The sequence below is a fragment of the Diadema antillarum genome, unplaced genomic scaffold (assembly GCF_040938485.1).
Source record: "Diadema antillarum isolate AM-2024a unplaced genomic scaffold, OU_Dant_1.0 seq00001259_RagTag, whole genome shotgun sequence".
NCBI lineage: Eukaryota > Metazoa > Echinodermata > Echinoidea > Diadematoida > Diadematidae > Diadema > Diadema antillarum.
Genome location: NW_027272042.1, coordinates 222535 through 247679, shown reverse-complemented (window position 1 = coordinate 247679; position 25145 = coordinate 222535). Strand labels below are relative to the sequence as shown.

Sequence of the window (25145 nt, the reverse complement as noted above, 5' to 3'; positions counted from 1 at the left end):
AGAACAAATCAAACGCGTCACTCTTAAATCATGGAATTACGGCTGGGAAACAAATGGTAAAAATGCACAGACAATCATGCAAATATATTTTTGTAATTGAATGAGAGAATCATTTGATAACACCATTCACTCCAATAGTACTGTAGATACCACTGCAAAACACGCGGTGCGGCTGTACGGTATGTTCCCGTTTGATAGTGATTGTCACGACTTTGGTCTCATAGACAACAAGACCAAGCTGAAGGCCACATTATGCATCTTTAATACTTCACATACATTTTTTTTTCTTTAATGCTCATTAGGGTATTAATGCTGAACCTGAAATTGCACAGATCAAAGGATGATAGTGTATATCGCCACAGAAGACAACGTCATAAACTCTGAAATATTTGAACCGGTCTGGTATCATACGCGGATTAAAAGAAGTCACTAATGTTATAAACTTGAGCGTCTGATAACGACCACGGTGATTTTCATGCCAAGCTTTCCGACTGCGTCGTAGCGCTCAAAGAGCTTTCGTTTCGAAATCCATCTCTTTACTTTTGTGTTATGAAAACAAATGCGCTCCCTGCAATAGTGAACAACATCCATCTCAGGGAATTAATATCTAGTTACATGTTAAATTAGTTAATGTTTAACAAGAATTACGACAATGCTCAACTTGAGCACTCAAATCCACATAGGAAAGATTCGGCAGAAGCACGGGTTCGAGACATGCATGGTTCCTTAAGTTGTAACTGAGAATCTGCTAGAAAATTTGCATCGTATTGGTGACGCTTTGGGGTTTCAATAATGCGTAGAAACATTCCAACTACATATTCCAATATGTCATCTATTTCACTGACTGCAAGTTGAAATGTTAGAGTTTGAGTATCATTAGTTACAATGACACCATATGTTTTAGAGATGTGTCGGTAGCAAGTATCACTGTCAGCCTGTTGAGTTTTTTTGTGCAATGGACTAAACAACATTATGCTGAAGAGAGAATAATAATCAGGTTATTTGTATTTTTATCCATTTCTATAAGCCTCGAACATTACCATTTATATAACCATTGCATTATCTTCATAGCTCTAACAATTATTACAAATTCCACGCCGCAACGAACCACGTTGACAATGAGATAATCTGGCGGGTCTAGGGCAATACTTACCCCCTGGGCAATTACCCCGGACCCTTCCCCTGACCCTAACCCTAATCCTAATCCTGAATCTTATCCTGACCCTAACCAACCCTAAACCTAACCATAACCCTAATCTTTACTCTAACCTTATCACTAACCAGTAATTAGCGGGAGGGGCAATTGCCCTCGAAGGGTAATTGTCGTGATACGAATCTGACCCACATTTTAATCTTTGAGCAAAGAAATTCGTCTACTTTCAATGACCTTGCCTGACGTGTACTTTTGGCTAAAAACATCCACGCTACAGAAGTACATGCATTTATGTACATACATACATGAATAATACATAACATTCAATTCAGTACTGTGGGAGTCAGTCATAATTTCGTGAAGGTAAAACAGAGCAGGCACATACACTGCATTGCCTATATGTATACACTATCAACACAGGTGAGTACCGCGTCTCAAGGAAGTATATATAAGATGATTATTACACCAAATTTGATCTTGCCAACGAATATCACCTCCATTTTAGTACAGCCAACTAATTTCATCCCAGAACAAATAATTAAAACAAAATGTATGGAGACTGTCACAAGTACTGACATATAAAGTACCGACTACTGGTAAAGTGTAAACAGGATCCTCAAATCTCGGAACCATCAAGAATGAAATAACTCTATATAGATTCATTTTAACCAACTACCCACTGCGTTGATGGGAACAGAAACGGAATGAATCAACTTATGGCATATTGATAACAAAGTTTACAAACGTATATCTAGTAAAACAGTTTATACAGATAATACCGCTATAACATCATAGCAAATAGTGGATACATTGCTTTGAAAAGCAAAAATTCATTAATTTACTGCACATCAAGAAAAATAATTATGTACATTAACCTTCCTGACAATCGAGATTGGTACATGATTAACGCAGTTTGTAGGAAAAAGATTTGACACCAGGAGATCATGACCCGGAGAGTATCGTACTTCCAGAATGTTAATCCTTGCAGTGGCGGATCCAGAGGGGGGCGGGGCCCCTCTGTATTATCGGTTAAAACATAAAGAATAAACAGAAACAATTGGGGTGCGTGAGCCCCCTTTCATCTTGCAAAGGCACCTCCCCTTTACGGAATTCCTGGATCCGCCCCTGTCTGTTTATATCTGCAGTTTCTTGTATACTCCAGAAAGAAAGTTTCCCGTAAGACTGTTTTGCTGCATAAATGTATTGATCACTGGATGATATTTTGTAATCAAATAGTAGACCTTACTAACGGTCTTTTATGACAGTTGCAACAATGTCATACAAATTATACTTTAAGAGGCTTATCAAATACCCCATTTATACACTAATTTGGGCATAGGAGTTTTCCTAACGCACTTTGTCTTAAATGCCCCTTTGAGTTTGTTCATACAAAGAGTCACCGCCTACCGACAGCACACACAAGCAGAATGTGAAAAAGGCGTAACTATCCTGGTAACATTTGGGAGGGTGAGAACTTCCGAGCATGCATAATTATGCAGTGCTCACCGCACACCACTTCCGGAGAGCTCATAACGCACGTAACAGGTTTGTGCATTGTGTATACACAGTTCAGAATGCTTCATAGCGAGCAATCCTAAACCTAGCCTCGAGAAGGTGTTTACATGAGAGCGCTTTAGCATTGTTCGGAGCCAATTCGTCTGCTCGACAGAATTAAAAGCGCTCTAAATATCTTGTTCAAATGGGGCATTACATCATTCTAATGCCCCAAAATGAGACAGCTATACCCTGACTTACACTGAATTACCTATCAGCGTTGGAGCAGAATCGAATTTACGGGGAGTTATGTATACGTGGAAATTCTGCCATTTGTTTTGATGTTTATGTAAACCATTGCAGGAATTAGGTGGTGCACAACAATGTAATGATAATGTTTGATAACTTTTCTTTTCCTCTCACATACGCGCCATCCATCTTATGTGCGATGATAGTGATGTCTTGAAGGAAATGAACAATGTTCACAAAAGTCTGGTGGGCATAACAAATTTGAAGTAGTAGCTTACCAGGGCTACCTGACAAAGCGGCATTCATCTGGTTAACCTAATCCACTAAACCCCTGCATCATTATGTCGACAGTGGGTCTTTCGGTTGGGTCTTTCTTGAAGCATGGTGAGATGATAGCCTTAACTCGATCGTCCAGATTTTTGCCTTTGACTTCTGACGGGGTTACGTCATCACTCATGAATTTAAAAATAAGGCCCATGGGAGTCATATCGGGCCACAGAGGTTTACTAGTGAACAGCTCCAGAAGGGTACAAGCTAGAGACCACACATCACTGGCCGATGTCACTTTCATGTTCCCTCTCTCATCCGTGATGATTGCTTCCGGAGGCATGTAGCTACGCGTTCCGCGCGCCCCGATGACCGTAGAGGACATAGCGGAGCGTGTCTTGATGTGAGCTAGACCAAGGTCACACAAGTAAGGCCTGGAGGTCGCAGTTTCGAGCTAGAGAGAGGAAATATTAAGATTTCGGATAATGAAGCAAAGTTACAAAGAAAGGCAAAAGGGAAGATGCCTTTGCAAGGTGTATGGCTGAAGGCTATTGATCCCATAGAAACAAATAAGCCTATCGCTTTCTATGTAGTATAGGCAGTGATAGGGAAGCCCTTAATAGAATTTCCGTATAGGTCTACCATAGGAACCAATATAGCAACTTATGTTGGACATAATTATCATGTTGAGAAATCCTAGTGAACCAATAAAACAAGTGATGAAAATTTAGAAACTCGCACACAAATCAGTGTACAAATTACCATCAATAAATATATCATAACTTAGAGGAAAAATAGTACTGTAATGAAAATTGCCAGTACAACCAAAATCCTTGACTTCTACCTGACATTTATAAACCTCTGCGCAGTGGCTGCACATTGTCTTCATGGTTAGAAAATCATTAGCATTTCCTCAATATGGATAAGATTAAATTGTAGAATCGTACTTTGAAAGATTCCCGTCCACAAGTTTTTTTTTTTTTTGCAGCATCTTATGAGGAAACAAAACATGCTGCTTCGCCATCTTTGTAAAACTTGTAATGATTATGAGACTCTACACAAACATGGAAATTGCTTTCTATAGAATGTAGGAATCCAATTAAAAAGGAAGGAAAAGAGCGTCCTCTTATAGGTTTATTCAGTGAAAGGACTTCAATAGAAAGCGCCACCGCCATCAAAAGAATGCAGTTGGACAGTGGTGTGTTCAAGGATGCCGTTGTAAAAAAAAAAAAAAAAAAAAAAAAAAATGAAATCTTCAAGAATATTCAAGTTGGTTGGTTTCTATGTAGGAATCCTATAAGAACCAAAAGGATCAATAGGACCAATTATGATCCTCTATTGGTCCTATTGGTGTTGTGGGAGAATTTCAATAGAAACTCCAGTGGAAACCAAAAGGACAGTTATCAGGTTCTGCAGCTGAAATAGTCTGTTGTTTTTCTGTTGGTGCTTGTGGGCAATGGTGGGAGCACATAATTACCATGTTTACTAATGTTCCATTAGGATCTACTAGTTCCAATAGGAAACCTGCATATACGGTTTCGGATCCAGAGGGGGGCGCAACCGGCGCACGCCCCCCCCCCTTTATTTTTCGTAAAAAACAATGAAATGAAACCCGGAAGTGGGACCAGAAATATTAGTCACGCCCCCCCCCCTTTACAGAATTCCTGGATCCGCCCCTGATATAGGCCTATCAATAAAAAGAAATTACAGAAGACAACACGATCATGTCTTACTGGTTTTCCAAAGCAGTCGTATTGGATTTTGAATACTGCGACTGAATATTTCTCTATAGGTTAGCTTTTGTTGGTTCCAATAGGCAACTAGTAGAAATCAATTGGACCAATAGACATGATAGAGCATACTTTTGCCTCCGACACTGCATGGGTTCCCTGAAACCAACAAAAAACCAATAAACCAAATTGACCAATAGGACCAATAAGACCTATTGGACATCCTGTTGATTTGAAGTCTATGGGTTTTCTATTGGATTATTAATGGTGTTTACATAAGCAAGTTGGCCTACCTGCTGCAGGCGTACTTCTGGGTGGAGTATCCATTGCTTCCAATTGAAAGACCAGTTTAATAGAACCAACAAAACCAACAGAAACAAATAGAAACCAATAAGAGCTTCTCATCGAATTTCTATGGAACTCTGTGAGATTTTAGACCTGAGTGACTTTCACTCAGGCAGTCGAGAATATTGTGGCAGTATGCTCATCTTGGAGACGAATTTTTATAGATCTGTCAAGGTGAAAAGAATGCACTCACAATGACATTGCCTGGCTTTATGTCGAGATGAAGTATTTTGCAGTGGTGGAGATACGTCACAGCGGACAAGAGTTCACTGGACACTCGGACCCTCTGCTCGAATGAGAGCGGGTTGCCATCCTGCGAGGAGGAGCGTGCCATGTGGGTACCACCGTGATGTCGACATGGAATGATCAGAAAATAAATAAAATTATATATCTAACTCTATATGTTGTAAGAGCAGGCCTAGAAAGAATTATGCTATTGACTTTAGCTTCATCTCTTGAGTTGCTTTGTTGGCGAGAAAAGCTAGGATCATTTCCTTTCCGCTGTGTTGAAGAAGTAAGGTTTAACCAAGGTAAGCAGCATATTATATCTTCATTCGTCCCTTTGTTTCATTCATTTGAAAGTGTTTCTGAAAGAATCTAGAAAGGAAAAAAAAAATCTTTATTATCCATTGCCTTGTCTGATGTAATGTGTATCATGGATTATTAGGTTTTCTATGAATATATATATATTTTTTTATGGTTGTCACACGTTTAGATCAGTGTAAAAAATCAAAGAGCAGTAAAAAAATTGCATTGTAGATAATGAAAATAAACTTGACTTGGATGCCTATAGAAGAAACTGAGTGCTCATGTGACGGCCTTACCATACAAATGGCTCTTGCGCACTTACTTCAAATATGACTTCCATGAGGTTCTTCCCACGGATCAGCTGCATCACGAGAACAGCCTGGTTTAGTTTGTGACCGACCGCCATCAACTGGACAATGTTGGGATGAATGGCCCGTCTGGAACAGAAAACACAGATATTTGCACATTTTTTTTTCTAATTTCACTTCTAAAGAATGTATATGAAATTTGCAACAGTGAAAATCGTATATTTCATAGAAACTTATTTTGTTTCATTAAAAAAGTAGAAATCAAAATAAAATTAAGGGCTACTAAGAGCGAACTTGCATGATACAATCCCCTCACCGTTCATTATTACTACGTATACATAAAGGCATTGCAATGTAAGTAAAATGTCAATAATGTATAAAAAGATAGAGATATAAATGAAGGGAAACATAGTTCAAGAGGGCGTTGTTGCATATGGTCGAAATAATGTCAATCTCAACGTCGTCGTCTATGTGAACATAATACATGCATATGAGCGAATTGTCACTGACTCTTGTACCCGCAAAAAGACAGTGTTTGCTATATGCGCCAGCGATCGACTTTGATTGCCAATCTAAAAAGCTTTAAATTCATTGTTGATCTTCGCCGTGAAGATGGCTGCGATCATCATGCCCCAAACAGCGTCCTCTTGAGTCCGTGGTCCGTGTGGCTTTAAACAACATTTTTCCTGCTCTGACCTCGTTAAGCTGCGTTTACACCAAATCACGGATCACTGAACGGGGTTTTTGCCATGTCTGGTTTTGTTACAATATCACTTCCCCGCTAATAATTTTGTTACAAAATTAACCTTCTTCTGCTGATTTTGCTGGTCTTAACTGTGACATACGAATAATATTTTGGGTTATTTTGTATCGAATTCATTCTTTTTAACGGAACCAGACATGGTTTCTTCTGGCGTACCATAGCAAACCACTGCCCGTACCGCGTGCTCGATGTAAACGCGCCATTACTCTGTTGAGTATTCTGGTGAGTACAAGCACGTTCTTGTTTTGTGTAAACTTTTGTTTTTCACCCAAACTCACTTGTGAATGGACACTTCAGACTCTACGACATCCTGGCGACTTCCCTCCGAACACATGATCTTGATGGCCACTTCCGTACCTCTCCACCGTCCCTTGCGCACCTCTCCAAAGCCTCCCCTGCCTATCACCTCTCCCTGCTCCAAATCCTTGTCCGGATCTTCAATCTTGTGGACGCCTGTAAACGACTCGCCTTTGGACGACCAAAGGTAACACAGTAGAATTGAGTATGTACAGAATTCCAGGGCATAACTTGGGATTGTGATGACAGGTTTATAATCTAAGAATTAATGCATGAAATAGCGTATGCACTGTCAATGGATGCTTCCAGACAATCAAGTGTAAGTAGTCTTCTCCGTACTAGCGGCAATATTCGTAGCAATAGGTATCGTTGTGGATAGCGTTACTGAGACTAAATGCAACTAGTTTTATGTATATAGCAAATCTCCCGAAAGGCTTAGTGTTGTTCATTTCACTTTTTACGTAGTTTTTTGTTTTTCTCTTCACAATGATCAAGAAAAACTGAACTTGCAAATGAATTCTTGTAAAACACGAACCTATTCTTGTATAAAATAAACACTCTGAGGGCTTTGAAAATATTTATCATGTTAAGAGACATTTGCTTAGTAAATGTCTTTGTCATTGCTAGAATTTCTGCAGATTCATTGGATATTAAGCCAGGTTTACCATGCGAGGGTTGTACTGGTGACTGCGGCAAGCCCTCCCCTGTTTGGTTGCCAAATTGGTCATCTCCTCCTCCTCCGGCTCCTGCAGCCTTTCCCACTTCTAACATGGAACTGTCGCCTGATTCGGGTCTTCAGAGAGAGAGAATGAAACACAATTCAGAAATATTTCATATTCTTCTGAACAGCAATGCCGTTTCTTTCGATTCAGTGATCGGAAAGAATAATATTATTCACCCTTCCCTGCAGATCTAATGTTGTAGACTTGCTAATGCCGTTGGCTGAACGGATATTGATAACTATATTCAGAAATGGGCGACCGAATTTGGAAGCACGGGAGAAACGATGTTTGTTTGAAACGTAAAGAATAATATGGTCCTTGTATTGACACCACTATTGAAGCAAATGTAATTTGTATATGCAGCAATTACTACAAAATATGAAAACTATGTATTCTACGCCACCGCATTTACCCAATGCAGGCAGACGAATTGAAATAACAGTCAGTGGCGGATCCAGAGGGGGGCGCAACCGGCGCACGCCCCCCCCCCTTATTTTTCGTTTAAAAAAAGAAATAAAAAGAAAAAATGAAATGAAACCACAAAGTGGCACCAGAAATATTAGTCACGCCCCCCTCCCTTTACAGAGTTCATGGATCTGCCCCTGACAGTGTATAACAATGGAAAACTGATAAGACAACGTAAACAAATGCGCAAGCAAAAAAAAAAAAAAATCAACATTACCTTTCCCTTTTACGAGCGATGTGTTCCAAAACTTTTCGAATTGCTACTTCTTTGAGATAGGAGAGAGGGGTTCGCTTCTTCAAGTTCGTTTTCTCGACATCGGCGCCCTGCTGCACTAGGTAACACATCAAAGCAGTCAGTGGCGTTGTGATCCCATTGTCCCTATACTTGTGACGAAACTACAGTTGAAAAAAAAAATCCATAAACCAAAATCAGCACAGAATTGATTATATCTTTCTTGAATATAGAGTAGCGGAATCTCATCCATTTGATATGTTTATGTCTATATTGGTTCCTAAAATGAAAACATCTCATGGGATACGGGAACTAAGAGCCCTATGGTCAATGGGGCTAATCTCCTCTCCGTTCGACTGGAAAAAAAAAGATAAACCCAAGGGAATTTATGAGTAAAGCCTACTATACATAGTATTCTTCCTTCTTTTTTCTTTTTTTGTTTTGTCTTTTTTCGGTTTTTTTTTGTTTTTGCCGCCCCCTCCCATCGGTTCCATGGCCCCAGCATTGGGATTACACTGGTGGCACTCACCTTCCTCAGAGCCTGCGTATCAGGTACCCCCTGGCCTTGCCGATGTTTCATTATAGCCAGGTGCAAACACGTGTCGCCATCGCCATCACAGGTGTTGACATCAGCGCCGTGGTCGACGAGGTCTTCTACGACGAGGGGGTGGCCATGGAGAATAGCGAGCACTAGAGCAGTCTGGTGCTCGTCATTGTACAAGTCGATGGCACATTGCCCCTGCGTTAGAAAAAGAATCATCCTCGCAGCTTCCACTTGAATTGAAACGAACAATAAACCTTTAAAAATCATTTTATTCAGACAAAAGATATACCCAAGCACACACACACACACACACACACACACACACACACACACTCACACATCACATTTCATCGTCCTTCTGACAAGATGGCTGGATAATAGCTACACCATAGCTGGTCTTAAATTTGAAGTTGTTGAAACTACGTCCCCCCCCCCAAAAAAAAAAAATGATTGTGATTATAGTTGCTTTGGCAGATAGGGCAACGTAATAATGATGTCAAATTAGTTCAGAAGTATTCCTCTCGCATGCGCACTTCTCTCTCTGTTCTGCCATGGACGTCACTGCCCGTTGGCGATCACTGATGCAGTGATCCTCTCTCGCCAGCTCCATCTATCGTCGCACGAATGCAGCAATGTCTATCCTCTCTCGCCAGCTAATACAGCCATTGCGGAAAGGAAAGGAAAGTGAGTCGCTGTCGCATGCGCACTTATATTCCCTAAATTACCATTTTAAGCACAATTCAAAAGGAAAAAAATCACAGTTTGCATTAAAAGCTATAGTCACGGGCTGTGATTACTAAGCACAATATTCACTGGTAGATGACAACTGTGTCCTCTTATTCATTCAAGCCCCCTATGACATGCATGCCGACATCGACATTCACCTTTTTGGGCATTGCATACACACACGTATATATATATATATATATATATATATAGAGAGAGAGAGAGAGAGAGAGAGAGAGAGAGTCAGCACATCTTGTCCACTGCATCATTATCTCTAAATTGAAGTTATAATATTCATTTCAATTTAATTCGATTTAATTCGATTTAATATCTTATTTCAAATATCAAGTCTCTTTCAGATACAACAATTACAACAAATCAGAGTAATAAAAAAGTGTTTCATACCCGTAGGCCTTATAGAAATATACTTCAAAGTTATTATTTAAATTTTTGAAAAGAGAGACCCAAGTACAAGACAAGCTTGTAGAAAATTATGTGCCACTCGAATAGATTGGGTATTGGTAATGGTCTTTACAAGCAGACAGGATGTTCTATATCATAGCGTAAGAACTGTTGCTAAATCTAACCTCTGTAACGAGTATCTGGACGATGTTGCGATGGTCGTTTAAAGCCGCGAGGTGAAGTGCTGAGTATCCATCTTCTTTCCGGATATCAACCAGGGAGCGCTTCTTAGCAAGAATCTTCCTCGTCGCGCTGAAAACATGAGAGCGAATCCCGATCAAGTTACTTTCCCGTCACATTGAAAATTAAACATAGACCTACTAGGTTTTGCAAAGACTCAGAAGGTTGAACATTTTGATATAAGGTGGTTTCACACTGGGTTTTAAGTAGAGTTGCGTAGTGGAATTCCGTCGTCTTGCGTGCGGTAGGGAGTTTCAACGGGAAGACCAAGAATACGCGGAAGCAATCAGCCGTGACAGTCCCCGTACTCAGACTCCCGTCCCCATATCTAAGCAGTTTCGCTCTCCTGTCCAGGACGGAGGCGTGGGGACAGGATCGCTGACTGGCTGGCTGGCTGGCTGGCTGGCTGGCTCACTCGTGCCCAGCATCGGGACCGAACGCTATTTTGACCGTGCACCGTACTCGTTTTCCCCATGACGGGACGCTTCTCGGATTTGATCATGCGCAGAAGCAAATTTTGCACACGGCACGCTCAACTCCCGGCCGCGTCGTGCTTGCGAAAACTCCCTAATGACTACGCAACACTACGCAACTATACGCTGTGAGTACACGACTCTACGTAATAGTACGTCGAGGGGCGCAAATTAGGTACGCGAGATGTACGCAAAAGAAAAATAAATAAATGAATAAATAAACGTGTTTATTTTCTTTCATTTATTTTTTGCGTAGGCCTACATCTCGCGTACCTATTTTGAGTCCCACTGTGGAATGTTGCGTAGATTTGCGTATTCACAGCGTATAGTTGCGTAGTGTTGCGTAGTCACTGCAGGCAACACTACGCAACACTATGCAACTTTACGCAAAGCCCGGTGTATGGATGTTTTCACACATGCAATTATACGCTGTGAGTATGCAATTTTACGTAACAGTACGCGGTGGGACGCAATATAGGTACGCGAGATGTACGCAAAATGAATAAAAATTTCAATATCTAATTTTCTTTATTTTGGGGGAAAATGTCGAGTAGGCTACCCATTTTGTGTTCCTCGACGAACTGTTACGTAGAGTTGCGTACTAACAGCGTATAGTTGCGTAGTCACTGTACGCAACACTACGCAATTCTACGCAAAGCCCGGTATGAATGTGCAAAAATATACATAATATAAGAAAAATAACACAAGATTTCAGGGAAAGGATATTATCCTTTCCGATTGTTTCCTCAGAAAGGATATCAAAGACATAAGTCCAAATCGGCCATCATGGCTTACAATGCATAATTTGAAATATGTCATTCATTTCCTTTTTGTATTTTGGTATCTATTTTACTTGTTGCAATTTTGACAGTTGGATTAGTAGGAACGTACACTACATAAACAATGATAATAATAATAACAATAATAATGATAGATGATTTCGCTGTAAAATACTCTTTCTAACATGTAGATTGGAACATTTTTAAATTTTCTTTGAATATTCGTACTATCAAAAAAAAGTATCATGCATACATCACGAGCGCATCCAGGAATTCTGTGATATTTCTGGTGCCAAATCCGGGTTTGATTTCATTTTTTGTTTCTTTTTGTTTCTTTTGTTTTTACCGAAAAATAAAGGGGAAGTGGCGTGCGCCGGTTGCACCCCCCCCCCCCCCCTGGATCCGCCACTGTATATGCACTTTCACTACAAACGTTTCGATTAGAAATTCAATCACCTTTCTCAGTGAAGCATTTGCTGTGTAAAATCGGACTAGAAAAAAAGGAAATAATCTAGTACACATTTGTACTATATACTTGGGATGAGGCAGTGCAAGTGCACACCGATGTATTAAGCAATTAAGAAGTTTAACCACAAGGGGTCGGCATCATTCACCAGTTATCTTGTGTGGGTGTAGTGTGCCAGGCTATCATAGCACCCTAATACTCGTTGCGAGGAAATGACGAACTTACAAGGCGTTATCCAGGCGTGCAGCGAAGTGGAGGGGATTGAACCCCTTCTTGTTCGTGACAGTGAGGTCGCCTTTCTTGGCACTGATAAGAAGCTCGATTATATCGTTTGCTTTCTTTCGAATGGCGTCATGCAGGGCGGTGTCACCTACTTTGTCCTGTATGCATTACATAAAAACAGGTGAAATTCACATATTAATTATTCAGCGGTAAGTTTCTGTCACCTTCCTTTTATTACCTATTACGCTTAAGCAAAGTTCAAAGAGAAGTTGTGTAACAAAAATTCAAAGATATTCTAACACATTGATAATAATAATGATATCAATTAAAATCTTTACCGTGCTTAATACAAAATTTCAAAGCGCCCTATCAAACATATCATATTGTTTCATAATTCTACTAAAACATTATCCTTCATTATTCAACATAACTACAAATTTTGGAGATTATGTACTAAATATTGATATCATAATAAGAAATTATATAATACACTGGCGTAACATACTTTATCAAAAAGAATGTTATATTGAAACACAGATTTATTCTTTTGAATAATCATGAAAGTCTTCGCGCATGAATGTATTACCATATTCATGGTAATTATTATAAACAACCAAAATATAAGAAAGAAGAAGAGTTTAACCTTCAAGTTTGGGTTACAGCCGTACTGGAGAAGTAGTTTGACGCAGTCAGTGCCGTTCTTGGCCACAGCAATGTGTAGTGCACTTCTCATACTGTTGTTGGCAATGTTCGAGTTTGCTCCCTTCTTTAATAAGTATTCGACTATTTTGGTCTCATTCCTGTGACGCAAACCGAAAAAAGGGGGAAACACGTCAAAATGTGCAAATCAAATCATAATTATTGACTATTTGACGATTCCGGAACGCAAATTAATCTTCAAAGCAAAGAATCGCAGCAAATCAAAACCGGGTAAATACTAACAAAGCGTCTTAAAGGAGACCTCCGGATGATTTTCAGATTTTTATATTTGAACAGGTATAAATTAGTGATACTGAGAACAGAGTTTCAGAATTTGTGATAATTGGGATGAAGAATAAGAATATTTTCAAAATTTAGAACAAATTGCAATGAACAAGGATGATGACATGGCAGAGTCACCATTAGAATGCATGAGTTGGGCAGCGGGGCTCAAGGAAGCAGAACAAAAGAAGAATGCATGCATAGATTATACACAGGTGAACTCGCGAGCAAGCGGTATTGTAATGGACTTACACTGCTACATCTCTGAAATATGTGAGCCTCCTATGTCATCATCCTTGTTCAATGTAATCTGTTTAAGGTTTTTCAAACTATTGTTTCTCTGCTCAAGAACCACAATAAATTCCACAAATCTATAAATGGAGTTGACGATCTATGTACTACATGATGTGAAATTATGAAAATCGTCTGGAATATCCCTTTAATTCAAGAAAAGAGTTGTCAATGGATAAATAGTAAAAGTTAGACAAAGAAAATAAACTCACTGATAGACCGCGTTACAAAGCGCTGTGTCCCCGTCTTTGTCCTTCACATCAAGTTTGGCGCCATTTCTTACCAAGAGATCGACGACCGCAAGATGACCTTTATAGCTCGCCACATCAAGAGGTCTGTTACCCTGGACTTCAACGTTCACCTGGCGAACAAAACAAAAAAAAATAAATGAATATACACTGCAAAACCTCTGACGTGACTATTACACAGTAGCTGGAAATGAATTTGTTTAAAAAAAAAGAATTCCGGATAATGTTCAGACTGCGGATAATGTATTAACTGCCAACTCAGTTTATTTTACGGCAAAATTCGGTCAAGCTTTTTTTCTCACCCTAAAATTTCATGGCCAAATTTCATCTATTCAATAGTTGGTGCCAGTATGATTATTATCCTGATGATTGTTTCATAAACATGTGTCACCGATAATCATATTAATTGTCATAATTCAATATTGAATGTATTTAGATTTGAAGTCTTTTAATATAACCCGCCTTTTTTCAGGAGATTATTATTATAGTTTGTAACCATTTAAAGGTTTTATCGAAGATTTTATCAAATCGGTTATTCTTTTTTAAGAAGTTTCATTTTTACAGTATACGACATGTTTGAAGCACTTTGTTGTGCCTCCAATTTTCGCATAATCATCATGGTTTGCCATGTTTTTTATCACGGTTGATTGAATTATTTTTTAATCATGTTCTTCTTGATCTATCTGGACACAAACTTCATTGTCGGGGGAATTTTTAAAAAATGAATATTTTGGCGTTCTGATCGGATTCACGTATCGACAATATTATTATGACACTACAATGTAATGAAAAAGGCAACGCATGCTGTACCAAAGACTTGTCCCGAGTGATTAGCTCCCTCACTTCTCCAACATCTCCCTTTGCGGCGGCTTCGAAAATCATCTTTGATAGTGCTGCTGTTGTCACACCACGGAATACTTCACTATCAACAAGTCCCAATGGGTCAAGGAGTTGCTTTAGGAGCTGAACAACCGCCTCTGAAAGACAAAATATTGAATTACAAAAATCAACATCGGTTAATATAGCTAAACTTTTCATCAAAGATCCATACGATGAAATATTAACTAAAATAATATCGTGAAACAAAAGAAAATACAATTTTCAAATAGTTGATAAGCATATCCTGTCAAACAACAAAGGTTGTCTGATATTATACTTTATAATCATTTGGTGGGATAAGACTGTCATCTTAACAAATAATGGACTATTGTTTTTATTTTACATTTTAATCATTATACCATAAATGCTTTTATAGTATGCCTGATAATATGAATAGACAACTGAAATACTAGTCAACTACAATACCCTCTTAAAGCTGCATCCTCCCCTCTCCCTATCAGCTCCCATTTCAAGCAGCTATTCTTTGTTACAGGTGGGGAAACTGTATGATATTGGTCTACTGCCATGTCTGAAAAATACAAGGAAAAGTAGAAATTACGCGGTGCGTAATATATGTCCCCGCCGGAAGTAGCATTTAGTAGCAATATGCACAATATAGGTAAAAAGATGAAGGTCAAAGGTCAAAGAAGTCAAAGGTCAAAATTCTATGTAGAAGTTTTGAAGCCCTCACCTAGTGCCATCACATAAAGCAAACGGAATCAAAATCGGGTTAGAAATGGCGAAGGAGTAGCATTTTGTAGGCAATGTGCAATATAGGTCAAAAATCAAGGTCAAAGGTCAAAGAAGTCAAAGGTCAAAATTCTGTGTCGAAGTTTTGAAGCCCTCACCTAGTGCCATCACTTAAAGCAAACGGAATTGAAATCGGGTTACAAATGGCAAAGGAGTAGCATTTTGTAGCAAAATGTACAATATAGGTCAAAAATCAAGGTCAAAGGTCAAAGAAGTCAAAGGTCAAAATTCTGTGTAGAAGTTTTGAAGCCCTCACCTAGTGCCATCACATAAAGCAAACGGAATCAAAATCGGGTTAGAAATGGCGAAGGAGTAGCATTTTGTAGGCAATGTGCAATATAGGTCAAAAATCAAGGTCAAAGGTCAAAGAAGTCAAAGGTCAAAATTCTGTGTAGAAGTTTTGAAGCCCTCACCTAGTGCCATCACTTAAAGCAAACGGAATTGAAATCGGGTTACAAATGGCAAAGGAGTAGCATTTTGTAGCAAAATGTACAATATAGGTCAAAAATCAAGGTCAAAGGTCAAAGAAGTCAAAGGTCAAAATTCTGTGTAGAAGTTTTGAAGCCCTCACCTAGTGCCATCACATAAAGCAAACGGAATCAAAATCGGGTTAGAAATGGCGAAGGAGTAGCATTTTGTAGGCAATGTGCAATATAGGTCAAAAATCAAGGTCAAAGGTCAAAGAAGTCAAAGGTCAAAATTCTGTGTAGAAGTTTTGAAGCCCTCACCTAGTGCCATCACTTAAAGCAAACGGAATTGAAATCGGGTTACAAATGGCGAAGGAGTAGCATTTTGTAGCAAAATGTACAATATAGGTCAAAAATCAAGGTCAAAGGTCAAAGAAGTCAAAGGTCAAAATTCTGTGTAGAAGTTTTGAAGCCCTCACCTAGTGCCATCATATAAAGCAAACGGAATCAAAATCGGGTTAGAAATGGCGAAGGAGTAGCATTTTGAAGCAAAATGTACAATATAGGTCAAAGGTCAAGGTCAAAGGTCACAATTGAAATTCTGTATAGAAGTTTCAAAGCTCCCATGTAGTGCTATCATATAAAGCAAACAGAATCAAAATTGGGTTAGAAATGGCGAAGGAGTAGCATTTTGAACGTTTTGATCACACACGGACGCACACACGGACGGACACACGGACGGACGGACGGACGGACGGACACACGGACACACGGACACACGGACACACACACGTACGGAGCCCGTTTCATAGTCCCCTGCTCGAACTCGTTCGGCGGGGACAAAAAGTAAAACGTACATTGAGTCTTACAAAGCAAGACTGAGGTATATTTCGTTTGATTTGATTTGATTTGATTTCATATGATTGATTCTCTTCTCTGTAAACCATTTTTTTCTTCAAATACACTTGTACATCAATTTTCTGCAATTTCATGAACCTTGTACACCAAGTAGTGTAAATATTTTCAACAATACTTATCATAATTTTTATCAATTATACAATACATCTGTCATATGATAACATGAGTTACATCTTAATTTGCATACAGAAAGTCAATAAGCATCTCCGGAGCATACGAGTAACATGCTGGTCGAAATTTTGTAAACACTTTCTCACAACCCTTCGTCTTACACAATTTTGCTTGGAGGTTAAACACTTATTTCAACTTTTATTTATATCAAACGGGTATGCTCCTATATGGTCCACCATAATCATGACATCCCTGTCATGCATCCCTTTCCATGTAAATTTTCGGGTAATTCATAATAACTCCTTTCTTTTTTATAACTTGGTAATGATTATTGTTATTATTGACGTACCGTCACCACTCTGTTCAAATAACCCATCAACTCCATGTTCTTGTTCAGCAGGAATTAAGCAGTCAGGGTTAAAGGTCCAGAAGGTGCCCCCAACGTTCACTTTCACGTCACCATCGGCATCCAAGAAAAGAACTCGCCCTTCCTTTCCAATAGCCTGTGCATAAAGAAGAGGATCAGACCGGGCAGTCGTTTCATTATAAATGCCTCTTTGCTTCTGTAACTTCTCCGTCACTACTGTAGATGGTAACAGCAATTTCATTTATCCCCCCCCCCCCCCAAGATCAAAGAAACTCCGATAGGAGTACAACAGATCAGACAGGACAGAAACAAAATTGAAGCACCCAGAATAACAATATAGGCCTAAGGGAAGCAATAATCATCTGTTTGGCTTTTCAGCGGTCACATTTCGCAATGGTTGACACAAGGAGCACAGGCTTGATTGCAGATTCTGCCCTACTTTGGCAAAAGGAAGTGAGATTTTTATGGATATTGATTTTTTTTTTCTTAATTGACTTGGCATATTTGAAGCATGCTCTATTTAACTGAAAAATCCAAAAGTTACAATTTTGGCCCATTTCTGAGCTATTCGGGTGGCAAAAGGAAGCAAGTAACATACTCACACTGTAAAAAATGCGACATGCGACATGTTTATGAACTAAACACAGTGTTAAAAATCTAAACACTTTGTTTAACATCTAAACACCCGGTGTGTATAGCACGTGTAAAGTATTGAGAGTTAAAGTGTTTAGCTTGGAGTGTTTAGTTGGAGTGTTTATTCTGGTCACGTTATGTTAATCTCAATATGTCCATATGGAGAAGTGTTGGAAATGGTGTGTAAATTGCAATTTCTAGTTTCCTTTTATCACGAGAAAGTGGAAACTGTTACGACATCAAGATGCACTATGAAATAATTCATGTTTTAGGCCTTTCATGGAAATGCCTAATCAATAAGGAAAAAGGATAACCTAAAAATATGTAATACAACCTGACAACTGTAATAAATTTATATTTTGGTTTCGCATGTACAGTCCTATATCTTAACTGCTAGAAAAAAATGGGAGTTGCCTTTGTTAATGATTTCGTTCATGGTTTAGGGCATTACCCAAATGTTTGTTGGTTAGGCCTAAACACTTCTACTGTCAGGATAAACAGGCGCGTTTACATTTAGAACGCCTCGTAAACACGTTCTAAACACCGCACATGTTTAACATAAACACTGTGATACTCGTACTCAAGTCAGCAGCGCATGTGACATGACGGCCGCGGCCACAACGCACGCAGTGGTGACCTGTGCGTACGCTTCTAGCGCACACTCGTGCTATGCATGATTATGACCATAATCAATGCACATTATTGGCGGGAAAGGAGATGTGCGCGCGCGTACGTACCTGTACGGATGGATCTGTCTGATTGGCTGGCTGCTGGTGCTGCGATTGCATGCCCCTGGCCAGCAGCGTGATGTGCGTAGGCAGGCCTACAGTACGTGCGCGCATTCGTTCTAGGCTTGTCGTCCACTACACACTGCACTTACGACTCGATCGACTGCACTGCTGATAGCTAGTGGATAGCTGACTGCATGTGATGCACTGCATAAAGGAGCGGATCTAGCTAAGATGGCGTCGAAGGGATAACGTTCTAGCCTGGCCGGCCTGCATGAAAGCGGTGAGTCTACAAAGTCTGCTAAGTCGGTGAATAACAAGATTTATTGCAAAATCGTCCTCGTTTAATGTAAAACTGTAGTAGGCGTGGAAATAAGCTACGCCCTTAAAGATTTTGCTCGTTTGTTTTAGTTTTCTATTTCTAAATCTAACGACTAAGTTACATTAGAACGGGGAACGCTCTAGCGTTAAGTCTAACTGTAACGTGTTAGTGTTGTTAACGTTACAATATCTAGGCCTACACTCTGCAAATTACCGGTACCGTAGTTATGGGTAAACTCGGCCTAGCGGGTCAACTCACTGTATCTTTAATTTTACGAAGTTATGAAGTATCTTTCATGTGAATGACGATGGGTTAGTGACTATATTTTGAGTGAAATTCAGTTTTATTCCCTGTAAATTCTTCACTCAACAGGTGGTGAAAATTGAATGTAAAGCCCGTTAGGATGTCTTGGAAGGGGATGGCTATGGCACCAAAGTGGATGACGATGATGTCCTGACGTGTACTGTATAAATCCTGCAAGACATTACCTCTGCTGGCAGAGAACGAGGCATGCAGTCAGCAGAGTAAATCGACTGGGGATAGTACATCACTGTATACTACCCATGTGGAAAGTGGAAATCAAGTAAGTACTCAAAATTGCAGAGCCAAATCAATGAATATTATGTACTTGAGTTAAAGGGCATGTAAATGAGTTTCTAAAAAATGCAGATTTTAGATGCTTTAAGTTCTTCTGTGTGTGTGTGTGTGTGTGTTTGTTTGTTTGTTTTTTGTGGGGGGGGGGGGGGGATTACCGACTCCCGAATTCAATCCATTAGCTAAAATAAATATGGAAAATTGATTTATTGCAAATATTGTTGAAAGTGTAAATTACAGATGTGAAAATCTTCACCCAAGAGACAAAGGATACAGTATGGTCATAACTCTGCTTGATAATGATGATGAATAAAAAAGAAGAAACAACAAAAAAGACTTGAATTATTTCCAGAAAATTCAGCAAAGTAAGTAAAAACCGACGCAAGACACTATGTGCTAATGTGATGAAGGGATTCTGTCATTCCTTTTAATTTGAACTTGCTTATGGATTCAGTCAACTTCTTTGCTATCCATTCATTTTCAGAATCTATGGGAGCAGTTAAGTCCATTGTATTGCAAAGCCAACTGATTTGTTTTCCTTGTGTAATCATTTCTTTTTACCAGCACCAGTACGTCATGGAAGAATTGATCAGGGATCACGCCAAACCTGTCTGGATTAGAATGAAAGATGCATGCGCTTACTTCTATACAACCCGTCTAAAAGTGCAAACATCTGAGGATTACAAGGACATCGCAAGATATACTGATATACAGTATATCTATAGGCCTACATGCCATATGAAGGAAATGAACCATGGATAATGATTTTGAATGTTAATAATCTTTTTCCCGCTAGCCATGTGATGTCTCACATCGTCATGATGCACTACAGACCTATTAGGAGGCATCCCATCTGTTAGAGCAACCTTTCTATTGTTTTTTTTTTTTCTTCACTGACAGTGTGCATCTAAACCTGTATACTAGAATAAAGCAAATCATATGGGGGTTGAAAGGGTTTTGTATGCGCTGGGGCTTCAGTTCTCCGTGTGCATGTATGCGTGTATTACATAATGACGAACCTCTAAAGAAATATGAAGGTTGGGGGCCTATATAATTCGAAGAGGAATTCAATGCTTATTTGATAAAAATTGGTTTTGAAATGGCAGGGATATCCAAAACAAAGCGATTCTATTGTCCTCTGTGCTTACGATAATGGTCACCTGTATTCTTATTGCTCATAGATATGTGTAATTGTCTTTTTTTAACAGCTGGTACGTAAAATTGTAATGTTATCTATTATGTAAAGACACTTGCTCGAAATCGTTTTGCACTACTAAGAAAAACGGTTTCATTCACTTCATTTTATTCATCAACCAATATCCTTGTAATTCACTGTTAAGATATTACTCAAGAACTTTGTTCGATTGGCTTTCTGTTATATTCTTGTGCAAAAAGGAATATAGAAATCAAAACAAATCAAATCAAAATATCAGCCATTTCATTTTTTTTTTCCTCAGGTGCTTCAAATACAATTAGCAGATATTGGACGCAAATAAGAGGCCAGTAGTTGCATTTGTTTGGAATTCTTTGCAATTTTCTTGTAGACCTGATAGGAAATGCAGCATTCGGTAGTTAATATTTTCTTTCTGAGATATTCTTGAAATCGGTCACATGGAGAGAGGTATCAGAAATGTAGTACAACATGCATGGAGAATAGGGAGGAGTCTTGCAACTGACTGACAAATTGACAAGGGAGGAGTCTTGCTGATCACATCGCGTGTTCATGACAGCCTTGCATACCCTCCCGCCTCCAGTTGCAATGCATTATTTTTTCTTTGTTCATATCCTCTTGTCTTTACCAAAAATTCTGCTGTGTCGAGATTGAAAGTAGCCCTCCATACCATGATTATGTGGAGTATGATTAGACTGATTAGACTCTAATAGACTATTCATGTATACCCATTGAGTTTGACTTCTTTCTCCAAGGTTCTGGCAAGGTAGAAGTTTTTTTCTCACTCACCTTTTGAAATCCACTAACATTCTAAGATTTCTCTCGAAATAGCAAAAGTGAAAAATCAGTACAGTACTGTTAGCCTACATGTACTTTCAGTGAATGTCGCAGTGAAAAGAACAATATCATGTATGTATTTAAGTTCCATTATTGGTACTGATCAGGGAGTGCAGATGTTCACCACAGGCTAAATACAGTGAAAACATTTTTTTTTTTTTTTTTTTTTTGGGGGGGGGGGGGGGGTGGGGTGGGGTCTCTTTATGATGAGTGCATCATCTACACTCCCTGATCAGTACCAATACGACCATAGTGTTGTGCATGGTATAATTTGCCGTGAGCCTAATTTGGTTCGGGTACACCCCAAAGCACTTTGCCAATAATTGATGCAATCTTCAAGGTCGGCATCGATTTGTTCACAGACTGCAGTTATGTTCCTGGAGGTGTTACATACATGTCAAGCTTCCGAAGCGTTGAGTTGCAATTCACAATCGACAAGTTTATTCGTTTGTTTTATAATACTAAGAATTAGTTCTGAATACAGTAGAAAGACGGCAATTCTTGAAAGTAGGCTAAGAATTACATGTGACTGAAAAGTAATTGTTAAATGCAATATTTTTTTTCTCCAAAATGAGTTATGTGTCATTTCCTGCAAATACAAACTTTACTGTGTGTATAGGAGAGAATTCCATTTACGTCTTCGTGTACAGGCCAGTGACTCCCAGGTATCTTGCATTTAACTCAGTATGGTGTCGTATAGCAATAACATGGCAATATTTAAAGGGGAAATCCAGTCCAAATACAAGTAAGTCTGATAAGAAAGAACAAAATATTAAGAGTTCATTGGTAAAATTTTGATCGAAATCGGATGTAAAATAAGGAAGTTATGACGTTTTGAAGTTTCGCTAATTTTTGAGGAAACAGTTCTTGAATGGTTGATATGAATATGCAAATGGCAACGTGGGCATGTCATTCCCTCACAACTTACTTAATTTCAAGTTTTTCATTCAAACGCAATTATTCCCGAGGCTCAAGTCCTGATATATCTAACTGATCACTTTTCTGAAGTTATTCAACCAGCAATACCATAATGTTTCACATTTCATTAACATAAACATTGAATTTCATCATTTTTTTTTGGGTACACGATCAGTGGAAAATTGTGAGATTATGGCATGGTCAACTCACTCATTTGCATATTCATATCCACTTTTAACTGCTTTGCAGAAATTAGCAAATCTTCACAATTTGATAACTTCCTTATTTTTCATCCGATTTCATTCAAATTTTTACTGTTAAACTGGTAAGGTTTTACTCTTTTTTATCAGACTTACTTATTGGACTCGATTTCCCCTTTAAAGGATTTTAACTTATTATTCATCAGATATTGCCCAAGCTTTGACTGATGTTTTGATAACTTGCATTCAGAGAATTGCCTTAAACTCTTGTAGCCAAAATGTTTGTGAAAGCTAACGCAGGTCTTCCCTGGTATTATGCGATGTAAGTGTGCTGATGATTTGGTACATACTGGGTAAATTCTATATAATGTTATGCGTTTATCTTTTTTCATGCAAAAAAGTGGAAACAATCCACTTTACATTAATAAATACATGGGAATTAACATGCATGATGATATGTCTCATATAAACACGTGGAAATTACCATGTATGATGTGTAAACATGCGTATCTCATATAAACACTCAGCATGTATAAGGTGTAAACATGTATCATATAAACACTGAGAAATTGCGATGTTTAATATGTAAACATGTCACATGTTTAGTGTAAATGCAATTTTGTGATCGATCTAAAAATCAGACATGTGTTCTGAGAATAAACACTAAAATGGCAAATAAACATGTCGCAGTGTTTTTAATCTGTCACAGCGAATAAACATGTCGCAGTGTTTACAACGTAAACAGTGCGTCATGTTTATTTTTTGGTTCAGTGTTTAGATCTTAAACATTGTGGGTGATTATGTGAATGTGCGGTGTTTAGTATTTAAACACTGTGAGTGATTACGGTGTAAACGTTTGGTGTTTAGGCTATAAACACAGCAGGTGTTTAGTTTTTAAACAGCAGAACCGTTTAAAACATAAACATGTGTGTGTGATACACACCTAGGGTGTGCTGAAAATAAACACAGCATGTGTTTAGTTCATAAACATGTTTAATATATAAACACGTCGCAGTGTTTTTAAACTGTCACAGAAAAGTGTTTAGTTAGGTGTTTAGAAACTAAACAAATTTTTTACAGTGCATGATATGATTGTCACGTGCTTCATTTTGCCCATTTTTTTTTCTGTTTGCTAAAAATCTAAAACTATTTGGCAAAAGGAAGCAAGTTACAACCTCATGATATAATTTGTCACTTGCTTCCTTTTGCCAAATCATTCATACTTGCACACAATCTATAATACTTCGGCATAAGGAAGCAGGAGACACCCTTATGATATGATTGTCACTTGCTTCCTTTTGCCATTTTTTTATGTATGCTATAAATCTATAATACTTGGGCAAAAGGAAACATGTTACATAATAATGAGTTTCTACGGGAATATCAAACTTCTTCCAATTGTCATAAATGCATGACCATATGACTTGCACGAATACCGACATTATTTCTTATCACAAATTTCCATGTTGAAGGGCCTATACCCAAAAACATATTTTCTTCATTTGTAGCATTTGTACTCGATGTCACTTGCTTCCTTTTGCCAAAGTAGGGCAGTGTTGTCATCGAGCTATCCTAATCAACCAGAAACTGATAGATGTCACCCTGACCTTAACTGCCGTCAAATACATAAAGAATCCAAAGTTATTTCCAAGTTTCTATAGTATACTGTATAAACGGATTGCAATGTATTCAACAAACATGCATGAAAAAAACAGAAGAGGCAGAATAGACAAAATTTCATCACTCTATTCCAGCCTTTATGCTTTTCTCTACGCCCCAGATTAATCCACTAAACTTTGTCACAGGGAAGCTTGGCGAATCATGAGAAATAATATCAGAGTTTTCTAAAAACGGATTTTTTTTTTTCATCACCATTCAACATTCTGATTGAAGTGTTCTCACCCTAGACATTCCTTCCGCCCAACCTCCGTGGAAAACCTGTAGCGCTTTGACCTTTGATTGATCCGACAAGATGCGAACCTTGTCCCCAGCTTTGAAGGTTTGTAGCTATAGGAAGAAACACACACAAAAATAACAAAAAATATTATTCATGATATATAATCCTTTTCCGTTGACAGTTGATATTTGACGTTTATAACACTGTGATGTGATAATATAAATCAAGCTTGTTTAAATTATGTATGATCCAAATAGTATCAATACACCTTAAGTAAAGATAATGTGAAAATACCGTGAAAAGATCAAATTTTGAGTAATAGTTAGCGTAGTGATTGAGTTGCAAATTATGATGTTTGAAAGAAATTAGCGATCAGCCAGAGTTGAAATGGGAAAGTAGCACGCCCTGGGGATAAGATTTTGAACGAGTAAAACTTTTAGGGGTAAAGGCATTAATATAGGCAGTGGTGGTACAGTTTACTGTGTGGT

The 25145-nt window shown here is 38.6% G+C and overlaps 1 protein-coding gene across 1 annotated transcript in view; it reads right to left on the bottom strand.

Annotated features, from left to right (window-relative positions):
• Positions 1–3206: 3206 nt before the first annotated feature.
• LOC139745367 (E3 ubiquitin-protein ligase MIB2-like) overlaps positions 3207–25145 on the bottom strand; it is a 43219-nt gene continuing 21280 nt past the window's right edge. Inside the window, exons 8-21 of the mRNA XM_071655761.1 lie at positions 24663–24767; positions 17340–17493; positions 14736–14902; positions 13890–14038; positions 13049–13205; positions 12409–12563; positions 10411–10537; positions 9083–9292; positions 8539–8717; positions 7800–7927; positions 7116–7305; positions 6089–6203; positions 5432–5551; positions 3207–3617 (exon numbers count right to left, since the gene is read on the bottom strand). Of these exons, the coding sequence (XP_071511862.1) occupies positions 3207–3617; positions 5432–5551; positions 6089–6203; positions 7116–7305; positions 7800–7927; positions 8539–8717; positions 9083–9292; positions 10411–10537; positions 12409–12563; positions 13049–13205; positions 13890–14038; positions 14736–14902; positions 17340–17493; positions 24663–24767 (2367 nt within the window). The remainder of the gene's footprint in view (positions 3618–5431; positions 5552–6088; positions 6204–7115; positions 7306–7799; positions 7928–8538; positions 8718–9082; positions 9293–10410; positions 10538–12408; positions 12564–13048; positions 13206–13889; positions 14039–14735; positions 14903–17339; positions 17494–24662; positions 24768–25145) is intronic.